At 48.9% G+C, this 14,267-nt stretch overlaps 1 protein-coding gene across 1 annotated transcript in view; it reads left to right on the forward strand.

Moving 5' to 3' along the window:
* The window catches only part of Kcnn3 (potassium calcium-activated channel subfamily N member 3), a 158,424-nt gene that overhangs the window by 44,378 nt on the left and 99,779 nt on the right, over positions 1-14,267 (forward strand). The window contains exon 2 of the mRNA XM_048357329.1: positions 2,861-2,956. Coding sequence (XP_048213286.1) covers positions 2,861-2,956 — 96 coding nt within the window. The remainder of the gene's footprint in view (positions 1-2,860; positions 2,957-14,267) is intronic.

Raw genomic sequence — 14,267 nt, forward strand, 5'->3', positions numbered from 1 at the left:
TGCTGGCCTTGGGGACAGCTGGATCTCCCCATGTGCTAGAGCTAGCCGAGCAGGCTGCACGGGCCAAAACCAAGGAGCAGGTGGGAGCTGCCTTTTAGTGGGAGAGCTTTGAGTTTTTGGACAAATGGAAGAGGCTAAAAGGAGAGGAGACAGCGTCTGGTCCCTTTCACTTTGTCTTCCTCTAAAAATGACGGAAATGGACTTGGATTCTGATTTTAGCTCATTTCTGCCACAAGAAATAAATTAGAGGTTGACATGTACAGCTGATCCTCAGCTCTTCCCAAGGTAGGCGTGATGCTCTCCAGATGCTTTCAGACCCCTTTGAGTGGGACCTTATGGCCATTGCTGGCTGGAAATCACCAAGAGCTGTCCCCAGTTCATCCTTCTGGGAGATTCATCTTATCTTACAGCCTGAGCATTCCTCGCTCACTGCCTTTCCTCAGCCCCAGCTAGGGCTTGGGGTCAAGGTAGTGCCTCAGACATCATATAGGTTTTCCAATGATCAGAACCTTTTGAAGAGCCAGAGCTGTGATTCTGTTTAATTTGTGCTTACGTTGTACCAGAAAAATGCCAGGATCCCATGAGACACCCCAAAAAGTATGTGATCAGGCTACCACCCTTCATTAAACTGTAGAACATGGAAGAAGAGGTTAAACTGGTTTATGTTTGTGCTATCTTCTCTTTTTTTTTTCCTTTTTCTTTTCTTGGTGCTATAAATATAGGCCAGGACCTCCAGCTTGTTAGGAGACTGCTGCATCACAGAACTATGACCAGACCTTGTTTGTATGTCTTATACTGTGGGGTGTCTTACACTGTGGGGTGTCTAGAAGGTGTTCAACAAATAAAAAGTGGTTGGAATTGCTGTGGAAGAGGGAATGAATGAATAAAGTTTTCCCTTATGTTCTAGTTACGTACTACTTGGTGCCTGACACAAAATAGACCTCAACTAATCATATCAAAGAAATGAATGATGAGATCCATAGGCACCAGGAAAGCTGCTCTCATTCCAGCTGAGCTCATGGGCTTAGGTTCAGAGTGTGGACCTGGGTACCTGCAAGTCCTGGGTTCAAGGCTTACTTGCTCCTCCCACTCCAGTGGCTAGTGCGTTGAACACCGCTGTCTATCTCCACAGATTTCAGCACCTCTCCTGTCTGTAACAGGGCATGCCTCTCCAGTTCTACTGCTTGCTTCACTCGGCAATTTACCATATCCTATCCTGGAAATGTCTTCTATTGTATATTTTTAAATCGAGTTGTAATATCTTTGTGTTTTTATGAGGTTGAACATGATAATTTGAAAGTGATCAAATCAGGGTAATAAGCATTTCCATCTCTCCTTGAACATCGTGTGTGTTCATGTGTTGAGAACTTCTATACTGTTTTAGTTATTTTGAAATGTACCATAGATCATTATAACCCTATGGTTATAAAATCCTGTGGTGCTGTAGAAAAGCAGAACTAACTCCTCTTATCTAAACGTATTTGGGTCCACAGTTGTTCTGAGCTGTTGCTTAGGTCTATTTACAGGATGTTTTTGGTGTTCTCCTCTGTTTCCAAGGGTTTAGGGCCTGTGGGCAGTGCTCTGGACTGGGAGGGCCAGAGGCCTTGGCTTTAAACTTGGGTAGAAGCCACTTACCCCTCTGGACCTCTGCTTGTAATGCCCATAAAGTTGGCATAAAGGTCCAGGGCTTCTGTGAGGATTTCTGAGAACAATATGTAGTACTGCCTTATAAACCAGAAGGTTCCTTGCAGAAGTTGCCCTTTGTTTCCTGGTTATCTGTTTCCTACGGACAGTGGTGGGGTGTGTGTGTGTGTGGGGGGGCGGTTCTTAGGTGCATTGCACCTCTCAGGACTTAGCACAGGCTTACTACACAGCAATACTTGGAAATGCTGCCCAGATTGATGTGAAGCAACAGTAGTAGGAAGCCAGCGCTTTTCAGAGCCAGAGACTGGCCTAGGCACTTTGCACATGCTAGCTCCTATCCTTTCACAGTAGTCCCATGAGATAGGCACTGCTGTGATCGCATGTGACACGTGAGGCAGCAGAGGACTGAGAGGCCAAATGTGTGGCCTGGAGTCACACAGCTGCTGCAGCATTTGGACCCAGGGATTGGCCTGACAGTTCCTGTTCCTAGCACAGAACTCACCACAGGTTCTAAGCCACCCTGGGGCTGAAGGCTACAGTGAAGACTTTGTGACCACTGTCTTCCCGCGTGCCCCCAGGAAAGAGCCCGGGGCTCCCCTTGCCTAGGTCCCGAGTCTGTTCCTCTGCTGGCCCCTCTTCTCCCCGCAGGAGCTGTCCGCTTCCCTTGCCTCCCTCCTCTACCCTTGGCCTAAGCCAGGAGACAGGAGCAGCTGCCAGCATTTTCTAATTCACTCCTGAAAGAACTCTGCATTGTCAGGATGGAAGGGACTTCAGAAATCCTCTGGTTCAGGCTTGTTAAAAAGAAAACAAAGACCCAAGCTGGCATCATTTAGATGCCCAAACCATATAATAGCTACAGAAAGAAAATTATGTTCACATGACTTATGAGCACGGAGGCAAAAAAATGCTAACACATCAGCAAACTGAATCTAGCCATGCATGTATAACAAACACATACATCATGCCCAAGGAGGGTTCCTCTTGAGAATACAAATATGATTTAACCCTCGAAAGCAGAGGCTCAGAGAGGGCAGCTGCAGAGACAAAGCCAGCCCAGGGACTATGCAAGGTTTAGGCTAACTGTGTTCCACCTTGCTCCCAGGAAGGACAGTGACTGTCCTTCTCCCACCCTTCTTCACCTCTTTACACCACTACAGAGCGAAGTGAGATGTTCTTCCTCCAGCACTTCCTAACTGTCTTTCCATCTCCCTTGCAGGATTCCATGTTTTCGTTGGCCCTGAAATGCCTTATCAGTCTATCCACCATCATCCTGCTTGGTTTGATCATCGCCTATCACACACGAGAAGTCCAGGTAGGTGTCCCCAACACTCACCCGTGTGCAAGGCCCTCTGCCTTGCTCCGGGTTGACAACCATCCACTCTCTACAGCCAGCTACCTGGGTGAATCTTATCAGACACTGTGTAAGATCTTGGCTTTTTCTTTCTGTTTGGACACTTATGGAGGAGTGCATTGTAGGATATCCCCTGTGGCTTTAGAACAACTGAGACATTATCTGCCGTTAGGGACTCAGAGCATGACATGACACTGCTTAATCATTGAGTGATCCTCCCTGGGTAAGGAACCTGTGCTTCTGAATGTGTAGACTCTACCACTGTGGACACCAGGCTGGGAAGTACCATTTTCTAGAGAGTACAAGTCTGATGTGGCTGAGGAGCTTTCTATTTCTTGCTTCCCTGAGAAACTTGTCACCCATAGAAATATTGGCTAGGCCTCTGGGTGCCCTCCAGCTTGGCTGATGTAGGGAGGATGGTTTGACCTGGCCTGGGAGGAACTTACATGAGTGAGCAGACCCAAGGCATCCTCTCATGACAGAGTGAGTCCCCGTCACCCAGCCCTACAGCCTGATCTGCTTCATGTGGACCAGAGCAGTCCAAAAGATCCAGATGTTTTTGCTCATGCGCTTGTGAATCTGGACACCATCCCGGTTCTTTGGCCAGAGAAACACAGATAGATTCACATCTGGACAGCAGGCAAAAGATTGACAAAGACCAGCATTCAGAGTCAGAAAAACTGGAATCATGTCTCAGCCATGACCTTGTCTCTTGGTGTGTCTTTCACTGGTCCTATGATCTTACCAGGTTTTGGTCTCCTCATCTGGAATTTGGGGGCTTTGTTCTAATTTTGGTGGGCTGAAAATGATTGGGGAGAGTAGCCTGTGAGATGCTACTCAACAACTCTGTTTCTCAGCATGTTTGGAGCAGAATGTTAGCCCAGACGCTGTGTTGGTGCCTTGTGCTTTTAAAGGGGTTCTGCTTTGGGCTGGGGGCAGGAGCTGCTGTGGGACACAGAGGCTTTGGCTCTGGGCTATCTTGGTAGGGATTCAGGCTGCCCATGATCAGGGGCCATTAATCTAGGGGCTGGAATCTCCAGCCTTTGAAGTCTCAGGTGCTTGAACTGAGGCTGTACTCCAAGGGCTGAGAATCTAGGCTCTACCAAGTAGCTTCCTTCGTGGAGTCCAAACTTGGCAAAGCCAGCTGGACTTTAACCAAGACCATTGTCCAGTGGGCCAAAATATAAGTGGACAGCAATGGGCTGAGAAACCAAGTAGGACTGGGGTCTTTAATCTGAGTTCCAGGCCAGGTTCTACCATACCTAGAGCCAGCAGTAGAACTCAAGTACTCCCTCAGCCTCTGGGAGTCCTCATCTGTAGGGAGGCTGTATTGCTAGGGATCAATCTGATCAGTGTGGGGTGCTGACACAGAGACCAAAGAGAATAGGCAGAATCCCATCAAAGCCAGTTTGATCTGGGAACCGGGCTTGGGAGCGAGGCAGTAGGGGGGAGAAGAGGAGCAATTCCCAGCTTCAGTCTACACCAAGCTGCCCTTCCTCTTTCTGCTCTAGACATTGAGATGGTAGAGCCAGGTGTCCTCCTTCTGACTCTCTTGGAGACCTTGTTCCTGCTCTAGGGCTTGCAGCCTGAGACCTGACCCAACCCAGGGGCAGTGTCCTCCATTTTGGCCTCCTATAAGGGCCATGTTGTTGGCGGGTCACCTAGTTGAGTCCCCCTTTCCTGTGGCCTCCTCCAGGGACTTGTTAAGAACATGCTTACCACTCCCCTCCTCCACAACAGTTGCTGGTTACCTGGCTAAATTTTAGGGGGGACCAGATAACCATAGCCTTACCTCCTTCACCTCTACCCCTGGTGCTCATCTGAAGGCCTCCAGGTCTAGCACCCCTTCCACGGTGGGGGGAGGGTAGGTACCTTGTAAGATGGTGTTAGTTTCGATGGCTTGAATTTATGAGAAGGAATAATTCTGAAACATTGTTGAGTAACTCTCAATTACATTGTGGCTCAAAGCCAGTGTGAAGTTCTCAGAGGGGCCTGGCCTACTCCCTAACTCTCTGAGTCTGTTTGTGCTTTTGTAACAACATGCCTGAGTCTGGGTAATTTACAAAGAATAGTAAAATATTTCTCTCTGGAGGCTGGAGGTTCAAAATCAAGATGCCAGCAGTCCAGTGTCTAGCGAGGGCTCTCTGTTTCTGGGATGGTTGCCTTTCTGTGTGACCTGCAGAGGAGAGACGTGTGCGTGAGTCCTCACATGTGGAAGGCAGAAGGGCGAGCACCTGACCACAGCAGGGAGCCTCTTCCTTAAGAATCTTAATTCTGGGCTGGGAATATGGCCTAGTGGTAGGAGTGCTTGCCTCATGTACATGAAGTCCTGGGTTCGATTCCTCAGCACCACATATATAGAAAAAGCTGGAAGTGGCGCTGTGGCCCAAGTGGCAGGGTGCTAGCCTTGAGTAAAAAGAAGCCAGGAACAGTGCTCAGGCCCTGAGTTCAAGCCCCAGGACTGGCAAAAAACAAAACAAGCAAAAAAAAAAAAAAGAACCTTAATTCTATTAACAAGGGAGGAGCTCTCACGGCCAATTACCTCTTAATTCCCTGCATCCTGTCACATGGGCAACATCTGAATCTTAGAGCGGCACATGCCAACCTAGTCCCATTCAGTGCTGGACCCCACTAAGTTCTCTGTATGCTGCTGTGACATCCACTTGACTTCTCTCCCACCAACAGAAGCGTTAAGTCCTTAGAAAATCCACTCTTCTGCCAAAAGGAGACGGCCTCCTTCATCTCCATGGAGCTGATCTCACTCTCGGCCCCAGTCTTGCCTCTGGAGCAGGGAACAAAGGTACTTGTGATTCCTAAGGGGTTATGTGTTCTGTGTGAAGATGCTCCCCCCATCTTTCCCAGTCTCCTCATAGTGTTTTGGAGCAGAACTTTCAAAGGTTCAGGCATCTCTTATCTTCAAGCCCATGGAACCTGAAAAGAAATAAAAGCACAAAACCAATGCATTTTTTAAAACAAAAACTCTGACTAGGAATTATTTTTCCTCTTGGAGAATCTATCACTCTTGCATTTGGATGTTGCCAGCAACTTCAGGCTGGCAGGCTCGTGTTGTTGATGTCATTGGCATGTCTCTGGCTCAATACAAAAAGCACTGCAGAGACATCGAACAGGTGGAATTGACAAGACATGGTCACCAATTAGGAAGAAAGAATTTTTTGCAGGGAGAAAGAAGACCTTTGCAATTGTTTGGGTAACTTGGTACCCAGAAATACCACTCATTTAGGTTGAAAGCACAGAGGAGGTCAAGGTGGAGACTGGCGATGAGTTGGGTTCTGGGCACCTGAGATTGGAGGTTGGGAGTGGCATCCAGATGCCTCCGGGGGTAGTGATCAGGACCCACTGCAGAAGCTGGATGAGTAGGGAGCAGAGAGGCGAGAGGAAGACAGAGGACAGATTCCTGGAGGGACCTCAACAAGTGGGAAGTGAGTGGAGGAAGAGGAGCCACAGAAGGGCTCCCTGAGAAGGGACAATTGGGAAAGCCACAGGAGACCCAGGGAAGGAGGGAAGGAGGGTTTCAGGTTGTCTCAATCAGTGACAGTATAGGGAAAAGGGAACCAAGTGAGAATAAACGTAGGCCACCCTTCTAAGGATTTGGCTGTGAGGGAGGACAACAGAGGGTTGTCTGTAGAGTCATGGTGCTTAGAGAGGTCAGCACGGCTGGTCAGGCTTTATAGACTGAGGAGTCTTGTCTATGGTCGATGGACTGCCCATGAGAAGCCAGTGAGAGAGATGGGAGATAACCAGGGGCCAGTTCTGGTTTCAGAGAGCACAGAAGAGGAAATGGAGAGCACAGGGGAAGAGGCACCTTGCCTCATGGCCTGGGGGACGTAGCTGGTGGAGGATTTTACACCATCGAGTGCCAGGAAGGAAACTTCAGAGATCATTAATTACAACTGGTAGTTATTGGCATTCCAAGGAAAATGTGTCAACCAAATTAATGGGGTGGAATGCATCCATTTTTGTCCGGGAGTGTTGATCTCCCCAAGATCTAACATAAGCCTCCAGAGGCTTCTTCAAATCTTTGCAAAAATCTCCAGGAACGTAAGACAGTAACACGATACGAGCCTTTAACTTTTATGGATTTGAAACACAAGTGGCCAAAAAGAAAAGGCGGCGGCAGGGTGGCGGGGGGGCAGGGGGGAAGCCTTTTCATTTATTAGGTATGTAATAGTGGATTTTTGAAATTAAATGCCAATAGAGTTCTCAGTGGACAGAAAAATTACTTGAAATGATAGGGTATCAATCATATTCAAGAGACAGCTCACGGGCTGGGGATATAGCCTAGTGGCAAGAGTGCCTGCCTCGGATACACGAGGCCCTAGGTTCGATTCCCCAGCACCACATATACAGAAAACGGCCAGAAGCGGCGCTGTGGCTCAAGTGGCAGAGTGCTAGCCTTGAGCGGGAAGAAGCCAGGGACAGTGCTCAGGCCCTGAGTCCAAGGCCCAGGACTGGCCAAAAAAAAAAAAAAAAAAAAAAAAAAAAAAAAGAGACAGCTCACATTCTAAAAGGCTCACCTGCTGTGGCATGACTGTCCCAGAGATCTGAGTGTCCTTCTAGGTGGATATCACTGGGACATTGGTCTCTGCAGTACGGGAGGAGTCACAGGCCTGGAGGCTTTGAGGCCCCACCACTAAAATGGGGCCCCAGCTAAATGTGTGGCATCGTTATGTCAGAGCACAAGTGAACAGTTTAGGCTGAGTGTTATTTCCAGGCCTCCCTTTCCCTTCTCCCTATGGGAAAAAAAATGGGCTCAAGTCTCATCCCAATCTTATCTGGAATGGGAGTGACGCTGAGAGACAGGCCATACAGTGGAGCTCTGTACTGACTTCTCTAGATTAGCAACGTTATCCTATAAATAAACATATAAATTTATAGTATAACTTATTTATTCCACAATCATTTATGGCAGGACCATCTTGTGTCAGCGTTGGGGAATCCAGACATGATTCAGACTCAGCTCCTACCTTTGGAGCCTGCTGTCCCAGGTATCCATTAGTGCTAGCCTAGGGTCAGAAGCACCATCAAGGAAGTGCATAGAGGATGCTGTATGGCCTGAGGAGGGAGTGGTGCTTTTCTCCTAGACAGGCCGGATCTGTTTCTCAGGGAGATCGACAATGCTAGGCCCTGTGATCACCAGGAGCAGAGACTCTGTATATTGGAGACAGACATTTCAGGAGAGTTGGGGAGAAAGGGAGGAAGGAGTGTCTGGTTTTTTTTAGAGGAGATAAAGGCTTTCAATCTCCACAAGGGCTAGGGTCCTCCATCTTCTTGCAGAGACACGTCTTGGACATTTCTTAAGGACATTTTTTTGAGGTTGGTTGTTGGATTTGAATTGCTTTCATTGAGCTCCTGAGCTTGGTCTGGACATTAGTTCCTGAACCAGGTACATGGAACCAAGAGGAGGAAGGAGCTTGGGTGGTTCCAATCCTCAATGGGTGCCAAGCTGGACAAAGACATTCTACATGCCAGCCTTCTTTGCCATGTTTATGCCCATCATCTGCTCCGCTGGATGGATCTCAGCGCCTGTGGGACATTGGAAAGGAGGATTGTGTTCCAGGGGACTCCCTGCAGTGCGGCTCTTCCCAGCCTCTGCCTTCCTACTTAGCTGGCAGTGCCTGGTGGGACTGGAAAGAGGGAAGTGAGAGAGTGGAAGTAAATAGAAACCACACCCCCACTTTGTCCCTAGCAGTTGGAACATGAGACCTAGGAAGTCTATTCTGTGAAGACTGAGGTTCCAAGGCTGACCTATTGGCAACTGCCTGGGTGGGGATTTTTTTTTTTTTTAAACCACATCTTGGCTCTACTTGGTCATGTGAGGAGTTGTTTTCACATAGATTCTTAGACCTTCTGCCTGCTGACTTCATCTCCTTGACTCTTAGGTTTAAGTGCAGGTGATTCCTCCTCCAGTAACTCTGACTACCCCATTCCCTGAGCAAGATGCCCTTTTAGGAGGTGACTTAGCATTGGCTGTTCCCTTGTCACTGCGTGTTTGATGGTGGGTTGTAAAAGCTAGTTTATGACAGTCCCCCAGCTACCTGGCTGTGAACGAATGAACCTAGAAGTCCCCCTTCTGGTAGAGAAAACAGTACTCCCAAAGGTCAAGAAGCTGACCTAAAGTCTCCCAGTGCTGGCCTCAGGCCCATGCTAAGAGCTGAAGGTCTTAGCAGGCTGCCCTTCGAGTTGGCCTTGCTCATTGTGACCCTCCTTTTCTCCCTCTTGTCAGCCCACCCCACCCCAGCACCTGTTCACTCAGATCTGCTACTGGCCAGGGATTGCCATGGTTACCCCACCAGCCTTGGCAGTCTCCATGTGACATCCTGGTTTTATTTGCCAAATATTTAAACACTTGGGGTTGATTCCTTTTTCCTGTCAGAGGGCTTTCCTGCCTGCTGCCCCCTCCTAGGTGTGAAGGCACCTGCTCTGGGCCAGGCCCTCTGGCTGCCATGTGGGTGGGGTGGCCAGGCCCCCCTACTGTCCCTATTGACTCTCAGTTTTGTCATTTGGAGATGTCATCCTGTATCATGCAGCTTCCTGACACAGTGTGTGCTGTGTGTGTTAACCGGTGTCAAAACCCTGCCCTGGGCATGTTGAAACTTGCCCTGGTAGAGAGGAACAGCCCCAGACTTTCTCAGTCAGCCTGCTGAGTTCCAAGCAAGTGCCTTTGCCAAGTCTTCCAGTGCCTTCCTTGACTCCAGGAGTCCAGCATGGTGTGGGTGTCCCCTGTCTTTGATCCTTGGCAGGGCAGCAGGGGACACTGGTTTGGGACGAGTCATATTTGTGATCGGGAAGGTGTCTCCTCTCCTCCCATTCTTCCCCTCTGGCTAGCTGAGGGGCTGGAAGGCTGAATCCACCTAGATAGTTGTTACCTTGGAAACCATATACTTGTCTTTGCCCTGGGCTATAGGAAGTGAGCATGCCATCATGCTGCTCAAGAAATTTCCAGTGTTGTTCAGTGATGTAAAACATCACCACCCAGCACAGCAGCTGAACGAATGAGAGAGGTCTAGCATATGTACCCCTCCCCACCTTCCAACACAGGGTTTCTACCCCAGTGAGTCTCTGCCACTTTTACATGGGACCAGAGGTCTCTGTCCCCAACTGTCCCCTGGGGTACCGATCACTTGATAAATTTGGACAATCTACCTCCAACTCAACTTCAGTTTTATTGACTGTAAACTGCAGATCAAATCAGACGATCTCTGGGGCTTCCATACTGGAGGGAGGGTCAGAGACAGAGAACAGCTTAGGAGGAGTAAGCAGCTAGGGAAAGTGATAGACAGTGTGTATGCAGCCCTCCCAACTTGGGGGTACAAGGACCACCATTGTTTCTTCTCTTAAAAGCCTGGTGGCTCTTCCCAGAAAATGGCCATCCATACAACATAGCCTCAAACTTGAACTAGCAAATGATCAAAAAGACAGTTCTTTGGCTCCCAAATCATAAAGTGTAAAGGTGACTCCTCTCAGATCTCTTACAACAAAACTGGTCAGCCATCTGAAAGCTTTTAAGATAATTAAAGTATGTGACCAAGCTCCTTTTTCAGCCCTCGATCCCAACTTCCTTCATGAATACAAAATCCTGCTTTTCCAGTCACTGGGCACAAGTTCATTTAATAGAATATTCTATTCTCTGAGTATGATGGATGTGCATGTCTAGGACTTTTTCAGAGTGAATTCATCCTATTATATATATATATATTTATTATTATTTGTTTGTTTTTGTTTTGAGACAGTATCTTGATAGGTAGCCCAGGCAGGCCTGGAACTCACCGTCCTGACTCAGCCTTGCTGAGATTATAGGCATGTACCACCACAACTAACTACCATTTTTAGAGATGATCTTTTCCTTCCATGGTGGCAATTCCCAGTCTGTGGTGGGGGCCAGCCTCACTGTAATGTGTGGCTTCCCATGAGCCACCGAACCCTACTGCCGGGGATGCAGGTTTGGGCAATACTATCGGGATTCCATATACACTCCAGATGGAGCAACACCTTCCTCAGATATAAGCTCAGTGAAAATAGTCTTCTCTTAGTTTATGGTGCTTAGTAAGGGGTACTGAATATAGTAGAAGCCCATTGATTTTAAAACTAAGATAATGGTAATTGACTCTTAGAGGGTTTGGGAAACGGAAAGACCCTGCAGAATTTTCTCAAACCCCTCTCGTCCTCACAGAGCTGCTCCCACCTCTGCCTCCATTCTCCCATCGCTGCATGCACAATGAGATCTTTGGGGTGAGCACTGCACCTTCCCCTTCCCTCTGTTGCCCACCCTCACCCATGTTCCTTTCAGCTTTGTTGTGGTCTCTCCGGGTCTTTTAGCATCCCACTCATTGTGCCTCTCAACTTGTGATGCAAGTTTGAGGCCCTCTCAGTGTCCTATCCCTCCCTTACCTGATGAGCTTTGTCCAAGCCATTGATTCCAATGTGGGACCCATGATCGAATCTGTGACGGTAAACTTACTTTTGTGAGATTGAAGACAGGAAAAATTGAGCAAGAAAAAAAAACAAAACATGCACAAATCAAACTGGGTACTGGTGTCCAGGCCTGCAGTCCTAGCTACTCAGGAGGCTGAGATCTGAGGATGGCAGTTCAAAGCCAGCCAGGGCAGGAAAGTCCGTGAGATTTATCTCCAATTAACCACCAGAAAACCAGAAGTGGAGCTGTGGCTCAATGTAGTGGATGGCACACTAGCCTTGAGTGAGAGAGCTCAGGGACAGCACCCTGGCCCTGAGTTCAAGCCCACTGCTGACAAAAAAAAGCACAAATCTTTTATTCTAAAATGCCATAGCCTCCCCTCAAGCTGTGGTATCATGCCTCTGTCCACACCCGCTCTATATGCACCCATTGTGCCCTTACCAGTATGTGTTTATTGGTGCCTAGACTGGGTTCTATGTCTGTGTTATTGCAGGCAGTCTGGACTACTTTGGGTTGCACTGATGTATGGATTGTACTGTCCTGGTGGCCTAATGCACATGCCACCATGGATCTAAGACCCCAATGTCTACCATAACAGCTGGGCTTGGCTGTTACTGTTGACCTGGGACTACACCAGCCACTGCCACAAAAGCCAGGGATCAGTAGCCAGCCATGGTGGTGCCATCTGCCAGGTTCAGACACAGACACATCCTCTGAACTCAGTACCCCAGACAGCTCTATGGGCCATGGGCACAAAAAAGCAAGCGAGTCCCCGACACCTGCTTGCTGTGTTAGTGCCTCCAAACCCTGCCCTTTATTGCCCATTGTTCCCTCCTTGGTACAACCAGGGCAGGGAGCTAAGGGGTCTCCAAGATCCCTCCCAGTTCTCTGTGCCTCTTGTTAGAATGTGCTAGAAACCTTAGTGATTTGAGAGCAAAGAGGGATAGCCACCACTGTGTATGTGTGTGTTTTGTGATGAGAGTGTGTGTGGGGGGGGGGGTGGGAAGGGGAGGGCAGGGCCACATTTGTCTTCCTGCTGGTGTTAGAAATAGCACCGGTTCTCCACCTCCCCTGAGGACTGGACAAAAGGTGATTAATTCCTTCAACACGGAGCTATTGGAGTTCTGTTCCAAGCCAGACGCCTCTGGGACAGCAAGGTTCCTGCCCTAAACAGGCTTGTGATCCAAGGAGGAGATAAGCATGCCAACACTCCAAACACTCACCGGTCTGAGCGGTGAGCGATGAGGATTGAGCTGCAGAGCGGTGCATCAACCAGCTGTAGTGTATCAACGAGGCTGCCAGCCTGCTAGAGTTCCAGCAGGTGCTGGGGGGGGGGGGGGTCAGGGGGCTTAGTGCCCTTTAGGGGAAGGAGGCTGCCCAAGCAGCTGCAAAGAGTGGGTGAGCCCACAGTTTCTGAGGAGAGGCAGGATGAGATGCCATAAAGGTGGTGGTGAGAAGCAAAAAATGGGGGCTGTGGTTGTGGTTGGGGGAGCTGGAGCCGTCCTGGTGAGCATCAGATCTAGCATGATCATAGACTCCATGAGAAGATGTTCAGAGATAGCAGACTTAGGGAATAGGTCTCTGAACTGGATAGGCAAAGGAATAAAAAACCCACCTTTCCAGGCCCAGAATCCTGTGTTTTCTGATCTTAGCAACAGAGCACGGCCCCTCCCCCCAGGACTCAGAGCCTGGGGGAGCCCCAGTGTGTCTTGCCCTGACAGATCTTTTCAGATGGTTAGCAGGAGCTGTGCCAATCAGACTTTACAAGAACCTGAGGATTTTTACAATTTTGCTCTTTTCTTATTGTTCCCAAACCAAGCTTACACCTAAAAATACACTGTTCCTCAGCAGCCTCGGGGGTTTAGCTTCTCCCTCAGGTGAGGGGGTTTACATCCTGATTTGCTTGTAGGATTCAGTCTTGCAGGTTTGGCCATGTGGCTGAGAACTGCTGCCATCCTGTGTCAGTAGGATGGGCTCCTGGACCAACCATGACGCCAACCAAAGCCAGCCCTTCTCAGTTTGTAGGAGCTCCAGAGGTGTACGTGCCACACAGGAGGAGGTGCGAGGCCTGTGGCTTGTACGGGAGCCCTATCAGGAGCAGCTGGTGCCAGATGGGAACTGACTGGCACAGGCTACAGCTGGGTCCCAGAGCCAGAACCTGGCTGATGTCCTTTCCACCTCTCAGTCCCCCTCCCCTTTTATCAGTATCACTTCAACCAGCCTTCTTCCATTCTCTTTATGTACCCCTTGGCTGTCCTTCTTTGCTCCCTTTAATTTATCCCATCTTTCATATTCAAACATGTGGTGTCTGTCACCATGGATTAGTTGACTGTGTGTGTGTGTGTGTGTGTTTCAAGCTGAATCAACAGAGCTGAATTCTACAGTGGTTACTGCCTGGCTTTGGAAAAGAGAGAGAGAGAGAGAAATAGAGAGAGAGAGAGAGAGAGAGAGAGAGAGTGAGAGAGTGAGAGAGAGAGAGAGAGAAGACAATGAAGGACAGGATCTCTGAAGTAGAGAACATTCTGATCTGGGTGTCCTTTCAGGATAAATTTAGTTCCCAGGGCTGGTGGAACATTCTAATTTGGTGGGAGTCCTTGGGTGCCCACAGCGGGGGAGGGGCCCCGTCGTCCCTCACCTGCTGGCTCAACTTCAGGGACCGCAGGAAACCCAAGGCTCATGAACACGATGTAGAGCCGCAGTTACAGTAACCCTGAGCTGACATGAGATTTATGCATCTGGCACCCAATTTCCTTCGGGCTGCTTTCTAGTTGTTTGTAGTTTTTGAAGCTTCTATAATTTCTATGGCTGGCACATCTCAAGGAGGAAATACAGATTAAT

Source organism: Perognathus longimembris, chromosome 11 (assembly GCF_023159225.1).
Source record: "Perognathus longimembris pacificus isolate PPM17 chromosome 11, ASM2315922v1, whole genome shotgun sequence".
NCBI classification, from domain to species: domain Eukaryota; kingdom Metazoa; phylum Chordata; class Mammalia; order Rodentia; family Heteromyidae; genus Perognathus; species Perognathus longimembris.